Source organism: Dreissena polymorpha, chromosome 5 (genome assembly GCF_020536995.1).
Source record: "Dreissena polymorpha isolate Duluth1 chromosome 5, UMN_Dpol_1.0, whole genome shotgun sequence".
NCBI lineage: Eukaryota > Metazoa > Mollusca > Bivalvia > Myida > Dreissenidae > Dreissena > Dreissena polymorpha.
In genome coordinates, this window is record NC_068359.1 from 81,945,858 (window position 1) to 81,963,170 (window position 17,313).

At 36.1% G+C, this 17,313-nt stretch overlaps 1 protein-coding gene across 6 annotated transcripts in view; it reads left to right on the top strand.

The window, feature by feature from the left end:
• LOC127881998 (H(+)/Cl(-) exchange transporter 7-like) overlaps window positions 1–17,313 on the top strand; it is a 147,161-nt gene that overhangs the window by 104,822 nt on the left and 25,026 nt on the right. For all 6 annotated transcript variants that reach the window (XM_052430339.1, XM_052430340.1, XM_052430338.1 and 3 more), the window contains 10 exons: window positions 1,344–1,453; window positions 4,224–4,367; window positions 5,149–5,238; window positions 8,688–8,846; window positions 9,329–9,439; window positions 10,561–10,615; window positions 11,513–11,573; window positions 12,096–12,237; window positions 12,921–13,014; window positions 14,836–15,017. In XM_052430339.1, coding sequence (XP_052286299.1) covers window positions 1,344–1,453; window positions 4,224–4,367; window positions 5,149–5,238; window positions 8,688–8,846; window positions 9,329–9,439; window positions 10,561–10,615; window positions 11,513–11,573; window positions 12,096–12,237; window positions 12,921–13,014; window positions 14,836–15,017 — 1,148 coding nt within the window. The remainder of the gene's footprint in view (window positions 1–1,343; window positions 1,454–4,223; window positions 4,368–5,148; window positions 5,239–8,687; window positions 8,847–9,328; window positions 9,440–10,560; window positions 10,616–11,512; window positions 11,574–12,095; window positions 12,238–12,920; window positions 13,015–14,835; window positions 15,018–17,313) is intronic.

The window sequence follows — 17,313 nt, forward strand, 5'->3', positions numbered from 1 at the left end:
TTAGCGTCATGTACTTTAAATTGGGAAATCTTATCATTGCTTGATTTATAACTTTTTAATATTTACATGTATTGCTAAAATGTACATACACATGTAAAACAAAAAAAAACTAATCAAAAAGATATCAGTGAAATGAAAAATTAGAACTTCAAACTTTTAATTTCTTTTATACTTCTCAGCTCTATTATTAAACAGCTGAAAGTCAAACATCAATTAGGTTATAGGTCAGTACTAAAAGTTGTTGTGATGATGCAGAGATGAGCTGTAAATATGAGTCGTGTTCTGGGAAAACTGAGCATAATGCATGTGCGTAAAGTGTGCAGACTGCACAGGCTAATCTGGGACGACACTTTTTGCCTAAATTGGATTATTGCTGAGAAGAGACTTCATTTAAACGAAAAATGTCATAAAAGTGGAAAGTGTCGTCCCTGATTAGCCTGTGTAGACTGCACAGGCTAATCTGGGACGACACTTTACGCACATGCATTAAGCCCAGTTTTCTCAGAAGGTGGCACACATGATGATCAATACACACACCATCAATTGTGAATTTTGAGACTGAATTTAAGAAAAATATACTTTTTTCCATTGGGGAATATTACCAAATAAAGGCTACAGAATCAGCCAAATATAAACCCTGTAAGCAAATACATTAGTTTCACCCTCAGCCTTTGAAATTTGTATCAATGTTTTAGATATTAAAAGGGATTGGAATTTGGTTTCCAATTTGCTTTGAAATGCCTTCATTTACCCTTTCCCCCAGAAGCAAAGAGAAAATGGCTTTTGAAACCAGCATAAAACCAGAACAGCCTGCAAGTAACTCGCAGTCTGTTCAGGTTTTATGCTGTTTGCTGCTCATAAGTATATAAGGGTTTGAAATGAAGCCTTTAAAACTTTAATTTAGTAAGAAAGCAGCATAAAGGATAAAACCCGAGCAGACCGCCAGTTACTCGCAGGCTGTTCTGGTTTTATACTGTTTGCACATAGCCAGTTTCACTTTGCTTCTGAGTGGTAAAGGGTTAACTGTACACTTTTTGTGTGGAAAAGAACACGGGTTTCTGTGTCCAGTGGTAAAGCCTGTGCATCGGCTAAACAAAAATCTACTGTACATGAGGGTAATGTTTATTTTGAATTTTACAGGATCTCTTCAGATTTTACTGCATCTTTATTAAATCAAATTTAAGGAAACCCTGTTCACAAGTATAGAAATCTGATTTTCACAATGCATATGGTTGAACAATACTAATGATAACAAAATGAAGATTTATGGTTGAATATTTGATAAATATATGTATATTGGGCATCCTTGTTCTTCAGACACATTTCTTTAACTGCCCTCTCAGATCTAGACAAATGTTTCAATGAGGGCTGCCTGTATCAGCCTGCTCTTATATGGGCAGCCATAAACGTGACGGTGACCTGCCTTGGGTCGGCACTGGTTCTCTATTTACAGGTGAGTTTTGAATAAATTAAACTTTAGAGCCTTGCTACAGGAAAACAGGGCTTAATGTATATGCGTATACTGTACTCCCTGATTAGCCTATGCAGTCTGCACAGGCTGATTGGGGACAACACTTTCCGTCTTCATGGTATTTTTTATTGAAAGGAACACACTTCTTAAAGAAAATCCTGTTTAGGTGGAGTGTTGTCCCTGATTAGCCTGTGTGGACTGCACAGGCTAATCTGGGACGACACTCAATGCACATGCAATAATCCAAGTTTTTATCGAACGAGGCTTAAGCATCCATATTATACTTTCCTAGTTCACAAATTTCTGGCAAATTTCTTGTGTGTTATACAATAATTAACTTAAGCTTCTTGTTTTTATATTGCTATAAAATGTGACTTATTTAATAGAAAAATAACAAATTGAATTATATTTGTGTGTGTCAGAAAATAAGAAAAATTTAACTTTTCATGTTGTTTAAGTCTTCAATAGGGCTTGGTAAGGTCATGTTTCAACAAGACCAAGGTTGGCTCTCGCCAGCCCTACTGGAACAAGCGGAACACCCTCACTCTACTCAGAAATTGTTAACAATATATCTTAAGTTTTCTTTTCCTTTTAATACATGTTACCATGTATTTTTTGACTGATTAAATAAGACAATTATTTTGGTTATCTTTTCAATACAAACTCATCAATTCGAGCATGTATAATGAGAATCATTGTGTATGAGCATTCAAGTGAGTATTAATAGTCCTTTATTGCTGTAACCAAAGGGAACTTTAGGTTTACCCCCCAGACAAAGTCAGCGATTTTGTTTTCCATATTGGGAAAGTACAAGTACCAAACCAAGTGGGAAAAATTAGTGCAAAAAAACTGAAATTTGGAAAATTCGTGTTGTGAAATCTTCATATTGGGACTTATGGGTCCTTTAAATTGCTGTGTATAAAGTGAACAAACCATTTCAAATATTCATTTACATGCATTTTGCTTTAAATGTTCAGTTTCAGTGCTAAATTTACTTGTTCACTTGCAGATAATGCACTGCATAGTTAATGAAATGTGGATAGAAAGCCATATGTTGAATATGCATGTTATGTTTAGATTTTTCATCAGACACATTTGATCATGGTTGCTACAGTTACATGAATAATTTCAAACTAAAATCTGGATTGTGCCATAAGTAAAAATTTAAGCTATGTTTATGTAATGTATTAAGATCCTATTCTAACTGAGACAACTATAACCTGAGAGGGGTCAGATGTTTGGTCTAATATGGTGTTGAATGTTGATGATGAGATATATCATACAATTGTCCCCTACAGGTTTGAACTGGAGGGGACTTATGGTTTGCGCTCTGTCTGTCAGTCAGTCACACTTTTCTGGATCCTGCGATAACTTTAAAAGTTCTTAATATTTTTTTCATGAAACTTTAAACATGGATTGATGGCAATATGGACATTATGCATGTTATTTCATTTTGTTTCTACGTCAACAATTCTGGTTGCTATGGCAACAAATAGACTAGAATTACTGCTGAAAATGGTGGTTTTCTGGATTCTGCGATAACTTTAAAAGTTCTTAATATTTTTTCATGAAACTTGAAACATGGATAGATGGCAATATGGACATTATGCATGTCATTTCATTTTGTTCATACGGCAAAAATTCTGGTTGCTATGGCAACAAATAGACTAGAATGACTGCTGAAAATGGTGGTTTTCTGGATCCTGCGATAACTTTAAAAGTTTTTTATATTTTTTCATGAAACTTGAAACATGGATAGATGGCAATATGGACATTATGCGCGTCATTTCATTTTGTTCCTGCGTCAAAAATTCTGGTTGCTATGGCAACAACAAAAATTCTGACAATGGTGGAATTTCTGACAATGGTGGAGCCGGTAGGGGACTATATTGCTTGGCAATAGTCTTGTTTATTTGCTCCCTGAAAAATTTCTGTGGAGCATTTAGTTTCCAGTATGTCCTTCCTTCCGCCACACTTTCCGTCACACTTTTGTTACAGTTTCTCATAGCGCCTTCAAAATTTTACTGATCTTTTACATATTTGGCATGTAGGTATTTTGCATGGACCTCTACCTTTTGATGAGGTTTGAGGTCAATAGGGTCAAGGTCAGTGAGGCTAAAAAAAGATTTTCTCAAGGTCACACTTTGGATACAGTTTCTCATAGCGCCTTCATATTAGGGGGAGCATCCATCGTTTTCAACGATACTTGTTCTTTCTGTTATGACCAATATTTTACATTCTTTTGAAAAACTGTATGAATATTAGAGTCTTTGTTTGGGAAAACGTGGCTTAGAGCATGTGGGTAAGGTATTGCCCCAGATTAGCCTGTGGAGTCTACACAGGCTAATCAGGGACAACACAGTCCAGTCCATGCCGAATGTCATCCCAGATAAGCTTGTGCGGACTGAACAGGCTGATCAGGGACAACACAGTCCAGTCCATGCCGAATGTCATCCCAGATAAGCTTGTGCGGACTGAACAGGCTAATCAGGGACAACACAGTCCAGTCCATGCCGAACTTCATCCCAGATAAGCTTGTGCGGACTGAACAGGCTAATCAGCGACAACACTGTCCAGTCCATGCCGAATGTCATCCCAGATAAGCTTGTGCGGACTGAACAGGCTGATCAGGGACAACACAGTCCAGTCCATGTCGAATGTCATCCCAAATAAGCTTGTGCGGACTGAACACGCTGATCATGAAGCTGAGTGCTCCCTGAACAATGCTCATTAGATACCTTTTTGGTTGCAGCCGCTAGCAGCAGGCAGTGGTATACCGCTGGTGAAGTCTTACCTCAATGGCCTCAAGATACCCGGGCTGTTCACTCTGGAATGCTTCATTGCCAAGGTCGGGGGAGTGGTCATGTCCATACTGGGAGGTCTGGCATGTGGCAAGGTACGGAGCTTTTTGTTAGGATCTGTGATGTTATTGACATGGCAAAATGAAAGTACACTTTTTTTTTCAGTATTTTGTGTTTTTTTCAGCAACTTGTTTACACTTTCAATTGTGGAAGCAGGAGTTTTTTCATTGGCTTAAGATTTCCAAACTGAAAAGAAAATGCGCGGCTGCTGATATAGATCTATTTAAAAAAAGTATTAAATGTACTGACCTTCGACTTCATGCGCAAATTAACTTTGATTGTTACAAGGCCAAGTTTTGATGATGTTTAAAAGAATACTATGATGAGTATGAATTATGATTTAATGTCTTAAAAGCATATCATCTCCTGATAGCCAGATTGGCTTATAAGCAATTTTGAATAATAGTGTATAGTGCATTTTGACACATACAAAAATGACATTTACCCAGGAATGACCCTGATGTTTGCCTCCCTCTGGTAGAGTGGGGCTTAATGCTTGTGCGTTAATTGTCGTCCCTGATTAGCCTGTGAAGTTTGTACAGGCTAATCAGGGGTGGCACTTTCTGCCTTAACTAGATGTTTGCTAAGAAACGACTTCCTTTATACAAAAAACACCAAGTCAAGTGTCAGTTTGTCAGGGACAACATTGTTTGACTTAACTAGATTTTTTGTTAAGAAAAAACCTGCTTTAAACAAAAAACACCATGAAGTGAAAAGTGTCGTCCCTGATTAGCCTGGACTGTCTTGGATGACACTTGGCGCACATGAATCAAGCTGGTTTTTGCCAGAGAGCTGCTTATATGTTTCTCTTCTCAGGAAGGTCCCATGGCACACTCAGGATGCATTATAGCAGCAGGCTTGGCCAGGGGAAGTGTCAAGTTGCCATGTGGGAAGAAACGCTTAAAAGTGAGCTTTATTAAACAACAACTTAAAGGGACCATTTCATGTTTTGATAAATTAACAAAATTGAAAAAAATGTTTCAGATTTGCAAAGTTTGGTTGTAGTTATGATTTTGCAAGGAAACAGATTACTGAACAGTTAGCATGCTCTTAAATATCTATTGTATGCATCTTTTGATGATTTAAAAAACAAAAATTATAAAGTGTTACAAACACGAAATGATTGTATACTTTGGATAGTTCTGTTGTTATTGTAAGATTTTGTGACATTACAAGGATTACTTCTATAAAGTATAAAATACATAATGTACCATGTCAGCACGGATGGCTGAGTGGTTTAAGCGCTAGACTTTTCCTACAAAGGTCAGTGGTTTAAGCCCAGACATGTATTACTTCTTTCTTTAATTGTATTTTTGTTTTATACTGGAACTATGTTTACATTTATAAATTAATAGCATTTAATGAGAAACTTCAAAACATGCCTAAGTCTGTGAAAAGGTCCATCTAAATGATGGTTAACGCTAATTTTAGCTTAGACTAATATTATACCAACTAGGCTTGCTGTCTTTTTGTATATTTTAAATGTTGAAGCAAAATATATTTAAGCCATTCATATGGTACGCATATAATTACCATACTCTACCATGTATTAATTATGCGTACACAATTTTTAGCTCCACTGGCCAGAAGCCAGCGGGGCTTATGTCATGGTCCTGTGTCCATTGTGCGTGCGTGCGTCCGTGCGTTAACTTTTTCTTTAAACATCTTCTTCTCCTAAACTACTGGTCCAATTCTGATGAAATTCCTCAGGAATGTTCCTGGTGTGAGCCTCTTTCAAATTTGTTCAAATTATGCCCCTGGGGTCAAATTTGACCCTGCCCCGGGGGAAAAAATTGAAAATTTGCTTAAATAAGGCCTATTTTGTGAAAACTTAAAAAAAATTATTGTCCATAACCATTGGGCCTAGGGCTACCAAATTTGGTATATAGTGACATCTTATAGTCCTCTACCAAGTTTCTTCAAGTTATGCCCCTGGGGTCAAATTTGACCCTGCCCGGGGGGTCAAAAAATTGAAAATTTGCTTATATAAGGCCTATTTTGTGCAAACTTTAAAAATCTTCTTGTCTATAAACCGTATGGCATAGGGCTTCCAAATTTGGTATGTAATGACTTCTAATAGTCCTCTACCAAGTTTGTTCAAATTAAGCCCCTCAGATCAAATTTCACCGTTCCCCAGGGATCACAAAATTTAACATATGCTTATATTGGGCCCATTTTGGGCAAACTTTAAAAATCTTCCTGTCCATAACCATTGGGCCTATTTCTACCAAATTCGGGTATTTAGTTACATCTAATAGTTCTCTACCAAGTTTGTTCAAATTATGCCCATGGGGAAAAATTTGACCCTGCCCTTGGGGTTACAAAAATGAACATATGCTCAAATAAGGCCTATTTGTGCAAACTTTAAAAATCTTCTTGTTCATAATTATAGATCCTAGGGCTACTAAATTTGGTGTGAAGTGATATCTTATAGGCCCCTACCTAATTTGCTTAAATTATTCCCCTGGGTTCAAATTTGACCCTGCCCTGAGGGTCACAAAACTGAACATATGACGTTTACCAGGGTAGATTACTGCGGCCGTGTGGCTGTGACAAACAACAACAACAACATCTTGTAAACATGAGATAAAAGTGCCATTTTAGATCAGATGGTGACTGCTTACAAAGGAATTGAAGTAAGAAAAAGTGTTATGATTGTTTTTCTTATAAACTGAAAAAAGTCGGGTTTTATTTAAATATGTCGAAAGTGAACATATATCCGGATAATGTTCATGTCTTTTTGTAGAGTTTAAAACCAGTTTAATAATATCTTATTGATATTAAAAACACAACTTCCATGAACATAATTATTTCAAGAAAAGTCAATATATGATACTGCATGGTAAACTCTAACTTTGTATCCAAGAGAAGGCGTTTGAATTAATGAAGTGCAATGTTCTTAACTATCGTATATGCTGCTTTTTAATAACTAATGAGTCATTGTTCCATTTGTGAATCGTGACTCATGAATTGTGGATATGATTGTCAATTGCTCAACGACCCATATATATTTCTGACCATTTTATAATTTTCTTAAAATAAGTTATGAATTGATCTTAGAAGTCAAATGTATAACTTAATTAAATACTTTTATAAATAAAAAGAAATAATCTTTAGATTATCATAATATTCTCAGGCCTGTTGGTCTTAGGGATGTGTGGGTTGTTAATTATATTTTGAGATGATTCTTTACAAAGAAAGATGCTACTATTGTATTTGTTATAAATATGTGAAAGGCTCTACGAAGGAACCAGAGATTATTAACCCTTTACCAAACACTAAAAGGATTTTACGGGTTTGTAGCTGACAACTTTATAAATAATTGTGCTAAAAGGAGAAATTGGTCAAGATTTCTCCTGTTATCACAATATTTCTACCCTACCTGATCATTTCCTTCATATTCCATTACAATTTAATTGTCGTCTGCAACCTCTTTCAAATTGAGAAAGTCGTTTGGTAAAGGGTTAAGGCATTTTGATTCCTATGGGTCTTGTGAATCTGTTTCAAATCAAATGCCTAGATTTGATCTTCAGCATCTAAAAATATGTGAAATAGAAAGAACAACATTATCTTTTGGAGAGATAAATGTACCTACGTTATAAGCAAAGGACCTGTGCAACAACTCCCGGGCTTTTTAGTCTGTTTAGTTAAGCTCACCCTTCCAACTTTTAAGCGCCCAGTGGGACGAGGGATAGAAAGAGAAAGTCACATGCTTAAGTACATTTCAACCCATGCACATTGCACGTTTTTTTTCGCATGAAAAAACAGTGGAGCGATACAGGGCCATCATGGCCCTTTTGTTTAATACCAAACATGGTTTCTATTATGGTTGTTTAGGATAGTACAATGAATTTTATGCAAATTAGCCCCCCAAAAAAGCTTTATCAAAGTAAAATGAGTACAAACTGGTTAAATTGAAAGTCTGAGGTTTAAAACTGCTCATAATACATGGTAAAGTATTGGAGGTTTAAAACTGCTTGTAATTCATGGTAAAGTACTGGAGTTTAAAACTTCTCATAATACATGGTAAAGTACTGGATATTTAAAACAGCTTATAATACATGGTAAAGTTCTGGAGGTTTAAAACTGCTCATAATACTTGGTGAAGTACTGGAGGTTTAAAACTGCTCATGATACATGGTAAAGTACTGGAGGTTTAAAACTGCTTATAATGCATGGTTAAGTACTGGAGGTTTAAAACTGCTTATAATACTTGGTGAAGTACTGGAGGTTTAAACTGCTCATGATACATGGTAAAGTACTGGAGGTTTAAAACTGCTTATAATGCATGGTTAAGTACTGGAGGTTTAAAACTTCTTATAATACATGGTAAAGTACAGTATATTTGTTCACAGCTTCATAGCGGGTTTCAAGATGACCACGAGATACGTGACTTTGTGTCGGCAGGGGCTGCCTCAGGGGTATCGGCAGCCTTTGGGTCCCCTATAGGGGGCACTCTGTTCTCAGTGGAGGAGGCAGCCAGCTTCTGGAGTCAGTCGCTTACCTGGAGGGTGGTATGTGGACACCTTAGCACTTATATGAGCCCCTCTGTAGGAAAACAGGGCTTAATGCATGTGCTTTAAGTATCATCCCAGATTAGCCTGTGCAGTCCGGAATGGAATTTTTAGTTTCAAGGAAGTCCCTCCTTACCGAAAATCAAGTTTAGGCAGAAAGTGTCATCCTTGATTAGCCTGTGCGGACTGCTCACTTTAGGCACATGCATTATGCCAAGTTTCCTCAGAACACGACTTTATAGATCAGACTTTGTGTTTTCAACTCCTCCAACTGTTCGGCAGCTTTTGCCGAAACTTACAAGGCTGAATGACCTTCATGTTGAAGACAATCAACAAGAAATAAATTTTGGCTGAATTTTGGCACTTAAATTTTGCATCCGCTATAGAAAATATAGTGATTTTGTCGGTATCAAAACACGTTGTGTGCAGGGTCATGGTCATCGGTGTCTATGAGGCCTATTCTAGTTATTGTTTATTTTCAGTTTTTTGCAGCGATGATGTCTTGTTTTTTCACTAACTTCCTGCTCAGCTTATATCACGGGACCCCCAACAATCTGTCGGAGCCAGGGCTGGTTCGTTTCAATGTTATACCGGTAAGAAATTCCCACATTTCCAGTTTCAATGTAATATATAGGTAGGAAATGCTCGTATATCAAGTTAAGATTGCAAGATTGCTACTATGCTATGAGCCTCTTTCATAGAAAATGAGGCTTAATGCATGTGCGTAAAATGTCATCTCGTTTCAGCCTGTGCAGTAAGCACAGGCTAATCTCTCTGCCTACACTGGATTTTTTTTTTAGAAAAAATCTTTGGACAAAAAATCCCCTAAAAGCAGAAAGTGTTGTCCCATATTGGCCTGTGCAGAATGCACATGCTCATCTGGGACAACATGTTGCATGCATAAAGACCAGTTTCCTCAGAACCCAGTTCACATTAAGATAATGTTTATGTCTACAGCTCTTATGTTTACAGCTCTTAGTTCAGATAATTGGAAAAATACAGTTATTTTTATGTTTTAGACAATATCTCGTAATTTTTATATTAAGGCATTTACAAACTGTATTCACAACTTACGGAATACCATTAGGGCCATCTTGATAAGTAACATTAAAATCCAGAGGGCGACAATGCGATAGTGCGATAGTACGATGGCTACAATGCGATAGTACGATGGTGACAATGTGATATTACCATTGCGAAAACGCAAAAGTACGATGGCTACAATGCGATATTACAATGGCAACAATGCAACAACGCAATAGAACGATGGCGACAATGAGATTGTCATATCGTAATGTAGCATAGTATCATCGCATTGTCGCCATCGTTCTATCGCACTTTTGCCATCGTATTGTCGCACTATCGTCATCTTATTATCGCACTGTCGTTATCGTACTTTCACATTGTCGCCATTGTACTATCGCGTTGTCGCTATTGTACTATCGCATTGAGGCAATCGTACTATCGCATTGTGGCCATCGCACTATCGTATTGTCGCCATTGTACTTATATGGCACTATCGCATTTTCGCCTTCTGGATTTTAATGTGTAACCATGTGTCCTTAACGGTATTCCGTACTCATGCAGATTTTTTTTTAATTCTTTTGAGAAATTAATAAATAAATTCACATAAACATTTCCTATATTGTATTTGTTTAACTAAAGGTTAAAGGCATGAATATGCTGTACAAAAAATCTTATAGTTATTTTTCAGAATTTATCATTTTCATTGATCGAGTTCCCAGTTTTCCTGATAATGGGAGTAGTTGGTGAGTTTTCAAACCTTTATCCACCTCTGTCATAAACACAAATAGATACAACAAACTGTGCTATCGAATAATATTTGCAAATCGGATAAATATGCATTTTGAAAAATAAGGATGCTTTTACTATGAATGCTAATCACAGTTCTGCCACAAGAATTGGTACTTAGTTTCCTAAATGACTATTTCTAAAAGCATTATCTATTCACAAGTTTTGGATTGCCAGTTTTTGTATGAGGTTGATAGTTAAATGCATACATTAAAGATGCTGAATCTGTATCTGTTTCTGAAATTTTGATGTCTCTTTTTAACAAAATAATTGTTGTACTTTTTCACAGTCCACACATTATGAATAGATCCCAACAGGCAATATTTGCAACTTAAAAACACTTTCGAAGGAAAATAGCTGCCATAACATTTTCTATTGCCCACTTGATAATTATTTCATAAAATATTTCCATCGACATAGAAGCACATATAGACAAAAATGTTCAAAGTTTCTGGCATAAAAGACATTCATATGTATTGGGATACAAATTCTACAATTTGAAAAAAACTTAGCAATGATCAAATTAAGCATGTTTATCGTTCACTAAGTATGCATTTATTTTCAAAACAAGACTACCGGGGTGGGAGAGGGAGCAGAGGAGGAGGGGTATTATTTGACAGATTTGGCATCTTTAAAACTTCTCAAATTTTCCAATGTCAAAATAAGCACAAGCTAGCATGCCCTGCTACAGTAAATTTTAAACTTGGCTTTGCTACGATTCTTGATTTCACGTAGGAACAATATTAGCATTTTCTTCTCAAACTTCTCATTTAAATGACTGATTAATAATAGTTACTATTATTATAAACGCCATTATCACATCAAAATCTTTTTACTGTCTTTTTGTTCACCAGGTGGGCTAATTGGTGCTGCTTTTGTTGTGCTCAACTATAAACTAACTGTGTTTAGAAATAGGTAAGAATTTATTAGACAATATAACTACTTCAGATTTCTCATCATAAGCATTATGCATTATGCTTTAAAGTCATATACATGTCCTTAATTTTCATGGCCAAAGTCTGAACTTTTAATGAATATTTTCTGGACTTTTGTTCTGGTGGCTCGACACTTTTAAACAGTCATACATTTCTTTCTCTAATGCACATTTAGCATATACAATGTCAATTATTTATTGCAAAATGGCGGAAAATATTGACAATAAACTTGTTTTAAAAATTCATAAACTTGAATATTTGCCATTTTTTGTGAAGTATGCAGTGAAGTAAATGGTGGGATAGGTTTCTGTTTCTATATAAAGATTTAATGCTACTGACATCCGATTTAGATGGGTGAATTCTTATTGAACATGCACCCACAAAACTTTGTGAGAAATGTTTGGAACATTTCATGAAAGTAAAACTTAACAGTTAATTACGCTTTAAGCCAAATATTAGCCTTAAACATTCTTGTATATTTTTTATCCCATATTAATTTCAGATACATGAAGTTAAAATGGATGAAGGTGATAGAGGCGGGCGTGGTGGCGATGGTGACAGGCCTCGTGGCCTTTGCCATGTTTGTCTCCCTTGATCAGTGTACAGACAAGGTTCCATATGATGCAGATGCCATAGTGGCAAAGGTAGGTGATAAATTGAACATGTGTGGTGTGGTTCTGGTGTGCCTAACATTTCCATGACACATTTATGACTATCATATTCGTCCCCTAATGTGACACCTCTCATGTGACACCTCCAAAGTGGCACATCTAACATGACACCTCTAATGTGACATCTTCAATGTGGCACCTCTAATGTGACATCTCCAATGTGACACCTCTTATATGATAGCTCTAATGTGACATCTCCAATGTGACAACTCCAATGTGACACCTCTTATGTGACACCTCTAATATGACACCTCTAATGTGACACCTCTAATATGATAGCTCTAATGTGACATCTCTTATATGACACCTCTAATGTGAGATCTCTAATGTGAGACCTCTAATGTGGTACATCTTACATGACACCTCTTATGTGACACCTCTAATGTGGTACATCTAACATGACACCTCTGATATGACACCTTTATTGTGACATCTCCAATGTGAAACCTCTTATATGACACCTCCAGTGTGACACCTCCAGTGTGACACCTCTAATGTGACACCTCTAATATGACACCTCCAATGTGACACCTCTAAGGTGACACCTCCAATGTTACATGTCTAATGTGACACCTCCAATGTGACACCTCTAATGTGTGACAGTTTTTATTGATTACATGAGAAATGACTTATACTTGTAGTATGATTTATTCCAGCTTAGTTGCCCAGAGAACCAGCATCATTCCCTGTCTACAATATTCCTGGCCACGCCCGAGGGATGCCTTAAAGCCCTTCTGCACGATCCCTACGGTGAGATGTACAACAATATATCATGCTCAGGACCCGTATTTCACCAACCCATTTTTAGACTTAAGACTAAAGAATAGACTTAGAACCAAGAAAAAATATCCAACATTTGAATACATACAGGCTACCAATGGTAATTATGACATTAACAAAATGTTCATCAAGATGAATCATTTGGAGAGAGGTAGTTTATGCCTAGCTTGACTCAGAAAATAAGCAATTGTTTTTGCCCTGTCTGTTTGTTTGTTGGTTTGTTTACGTCAAACTTTAACATTGGCCATGACTTTTGCAATATTGAAGAAAGCAACTTGATATTTTGCATGCATGTGTATCTCATGGAGTTGCACATTTTGAGTGGTGAAAGGTCAAGGTCATCCTTCAAGGTCAAAGGTCAAATATATGAGGGGGGACATAGTGTTTCACAAACACATCTTGTTTAATTTTCAAATTTAAAGAATATTTCTTTATACTTAGACTTAAGTCTCAAAATTGTTTGGTGAATACTGGCCCTGTTAATTATAGGAATGGTGAGTCCTAGGAATGATGAATGAGCTAAAAGAACAACCCCTTTCTGTGCATTTATTGGTCTTTTCTATTTCTTATCTCTGATCTCACAGTTGAGGAGGGCTTTGATCTTCTATGGACTTTACTTTTTTGTAGACAGCTATATCATCCTCTTTAATGCTGAAGATTTGATTATGTCTGTAAAATATTCTTATAACTGTATGATTTTGACCAACCTAGACTTAATTCTTGTGAGTGGAAAATATCTGAGTTTGATACTTTTTTGGTGATGAGTGTTTGAGAATCTGTATTGGTTCCATGCAGCAAACAGACGAAAATGTGTCACCATAAACCTAAATCAAACCAAAATGAACAAGACTATTGCCAAGCAATATGGTCCCCTACCGGTGAAACTCCACAATTTTCAGCAATATTTCTAGTCTATTTGTTGCCATAGCAACTAGAATTCTTGACGTAGGAACAAAATGAAATGACGTGCATAATCTCCATATTGCCATCTATCCATGTTTCAAGTTTCATGAAAAAATATTAAGAACTTTTAAAGTTATCGCAGGAACCAACATTTCAGCAATATTTCTAGTCTATTTGTTGCCATAGCAACCAAATTCTTGATGTAGGAACAAAATGAAATGACGTGCATAATCTCCATATTGCCATCTGTCGATGTTTCAAGTTTCATGAAAAAATATGAAGAACTTTTAAAGTTATCACAGCATCCAGAAAAGTGTGACGGACAGACTGACAGACAGAGCGCAAATCATAAGTCCCCTCCGGTTTTACCGGAAGGGGACAACAAGCTTAAACATCTTATTCTGGTAGAACTGGGCATAATGCATGTGCATAAAGTGTTGTCCCAGATTAGCCTGTGCAGTCCACTCAGGCTTATCATTGATGACACTTTCCGCTTAGTTGGATTTTCACCCCCCAAAAAATATTACTTTAACCCTTTACCACTTATATACGTATGTTCACACATTTCTAGTCCTTTACAAAGTTATGTTTAATTCAAGACCTTTCTTACTAGATTTAATTTTTAAAGGCTTCATTTCCAACTCTTAATAGATACTGATGAGCAGCAAACAGCACAAAACCTGAAAAGACTGCGAGTTACTCGCAAGCTGTTCTGGTTTAATGCTGTTTGCACAAAGCCATTTTAACTTGTGAGTGGGAAAGGGTTAAACAAAAAAAAACATGAAAGCAGAAATTGTTGATGCAGATAAGCCTGTGCAGACACTTTAGGCACATTCAGCTCAGTTTTCCTAAAACGGAGGTTTAATAGTAATAAATCATCTCTTTTAGGATCGTTTGGTCCAGTGACCCTGTCCATATTTGTGGTCGTGTTTTTCTTCCTTGCCGTCTGGACGTATGGCCTTGGCGTGTCTAGCGGCGTGTTCATTCCCTCACTTGTCATCGGCGCTGCCTGGGGGCGACTGTTCGGGATTGCAGTCGTCCACCTGTTTCCAGGCAACAAGGACCTATATGTGAGGATGGGAACTTTGTCTTAAGTTTGCATACTGAGATTGTGTTACAACTTTACAAGTAGGTGCGAGTTATACATTGATGCAACATACTAATTTGTGTAAATATTCATAGTGCTATTCTTAATATCCATAATAGATGCCATAAAACATGCCAAACATGGCATTAAAATACTTGGTAAAATATGGTTTTAGCTATACTATAGCAGTATAATCAGTAATACAATTTCATGATGTGAAATCGAAAGTACATCGTGAAAATAGGTGACATAACGATATACACACTATAAATAACGCAAGTAGATTGATCATTTTATATATAAATTCACTACCCATGCACAATTTGCATTCCTGGGTTTACCAAGTAACGATGATGATCAATCTACTAGCATTATTTATAGTTAACTGCTTGTTACCTGGTAGACATATCCAGTAAAATTTATTACCGAATATACTGAAAATATGAAAACTTAATAACTTTTTTCAAGTAATGTAATATACCAGTCATGATATTTCAATCAATATAAACTAATAATTGTAAAAAAAATACAGTATTTTACAACTTTTCTTTTCTTCGTCATCGTGGTTGACAGTCCCTTTAAAACGAAAAATATAAAAGCAGAAAGTGTCGTCCCTGATTAGCCTGTGTCGACTGCACATGCTTATCTGGGTAGACACTTTACGCACATGCATTTAACCCCTTTTTTACAAAGCATGACCCATATCCAATATGAACAAAGTAGCTGCTAGATATAAAATGTGTGAAATAAATACGTTGTGCTGTTAATCTGGTCTTCTCGTATGTGTAAGACAAAATTATTTTGTCTGGAATTTGAATTTAAGAATCATTTTCTGCACTGAGATGGCATGTAACTGTAGTCTTCACCTCAAACAGGCATTTTATTTGTTTTTCACTAGCATGGAATTTTGTGGTATGTATAAATGGTAAGCATAATTGTATGAAATTAAGAACAGTCGTCTTGTACAAAGTAAGAATAGTACGATCTGTATATGGATGTGCATGTATTTCTAAATCTTTGTAGCAATAATTGTTGTGAGTTTATATTTTGTTCACAAAGACATTTTGAACCAAGTTTGTTCACAGATACATTTTGAATTAAGTTTGTTCACCTGTCACGTAATTACACATTGTTCGTTGATAACACACAGTAACAACCAAAGTTCATTTCTGATTTCATCGCGATTTATTTATGTCGAATATTTCTTTTAACACAACGCTTGCTAATGTACACGAAAAACAATTTTACAGCGCCGCAGCCAACATGGCCGCCACGTCAAGAAGACGTGACAACTCTCCAAGTTCTTTCAAATCTAACCGCAGATCCTTTTTTCCACTACTAACTAAAACCTTGCATTTTTATCCCCAGGTTAATTTACATAAAATCTACTTGTAATTTCCATTGGACACCAAGGTCTGGGCTTATTACGGATTGGTTGACTTATTAGAATGTTCTAGAAGGAACAATCTATTCATGTATTTACTTGCTTGCCAAATGCACTAAAATCTAATCAATTTATATTGGTATAGAGTAATTCCGTTATATTTGTCAGTGCCATAACTTGTGTATCCTTTGCAAATAAGGTTTTTCGGTGACCCTTTCATCTTTGCTGTTTCGATGACCATGTGTGGGTACTATTAATCTCGTGTCTATATGCTGACCCTGAACTCATTGTTAAGTATATGGTCCTTCGATTCTTTTATCTAAATGACTTTTCATTTTATTGATTCCAATTATACCCCACCCTGGGTGTAAACGTATTTGTGTTCTTACTTGAAATAAATCTTAAATCAGGTCTTAGTTTATGCAAATATCTCCCAAAAATGTATTATTAAATTCTCAAACTTCATCTTAACATTGCATATACATATTATTGAAATATCCCCTTATTAATTTCCATCATAAGAATTAACTCATAAGAATAAACGATATGTTATAAGCTGTTACATGACACACCGATACATTTTGAACCAAGTTTGTTCACAGGTACATTTAAAACCTAGTACATTTTGAAGCTTAATTTGATCATTGATATATTTTGAAGCTAGTTTGTTCCCTGGTACATTTTTAATCTAGTTTGTTCACTTGTACATTTTGAACTGAGTTTGTTCACTCGTACATTTTGAACCAAGATTGTTCACTGAAACATTTTAAACAAAGATTGTTCCCTGGTACGTTTTAAACCTAGTTGTTGTTTTTTTACTGGTACATTTTGTACCTAGTTTGTTCACTGATACTTATGAACCAAGTTTCTCCATATGTACATTTAAACCTAGTAT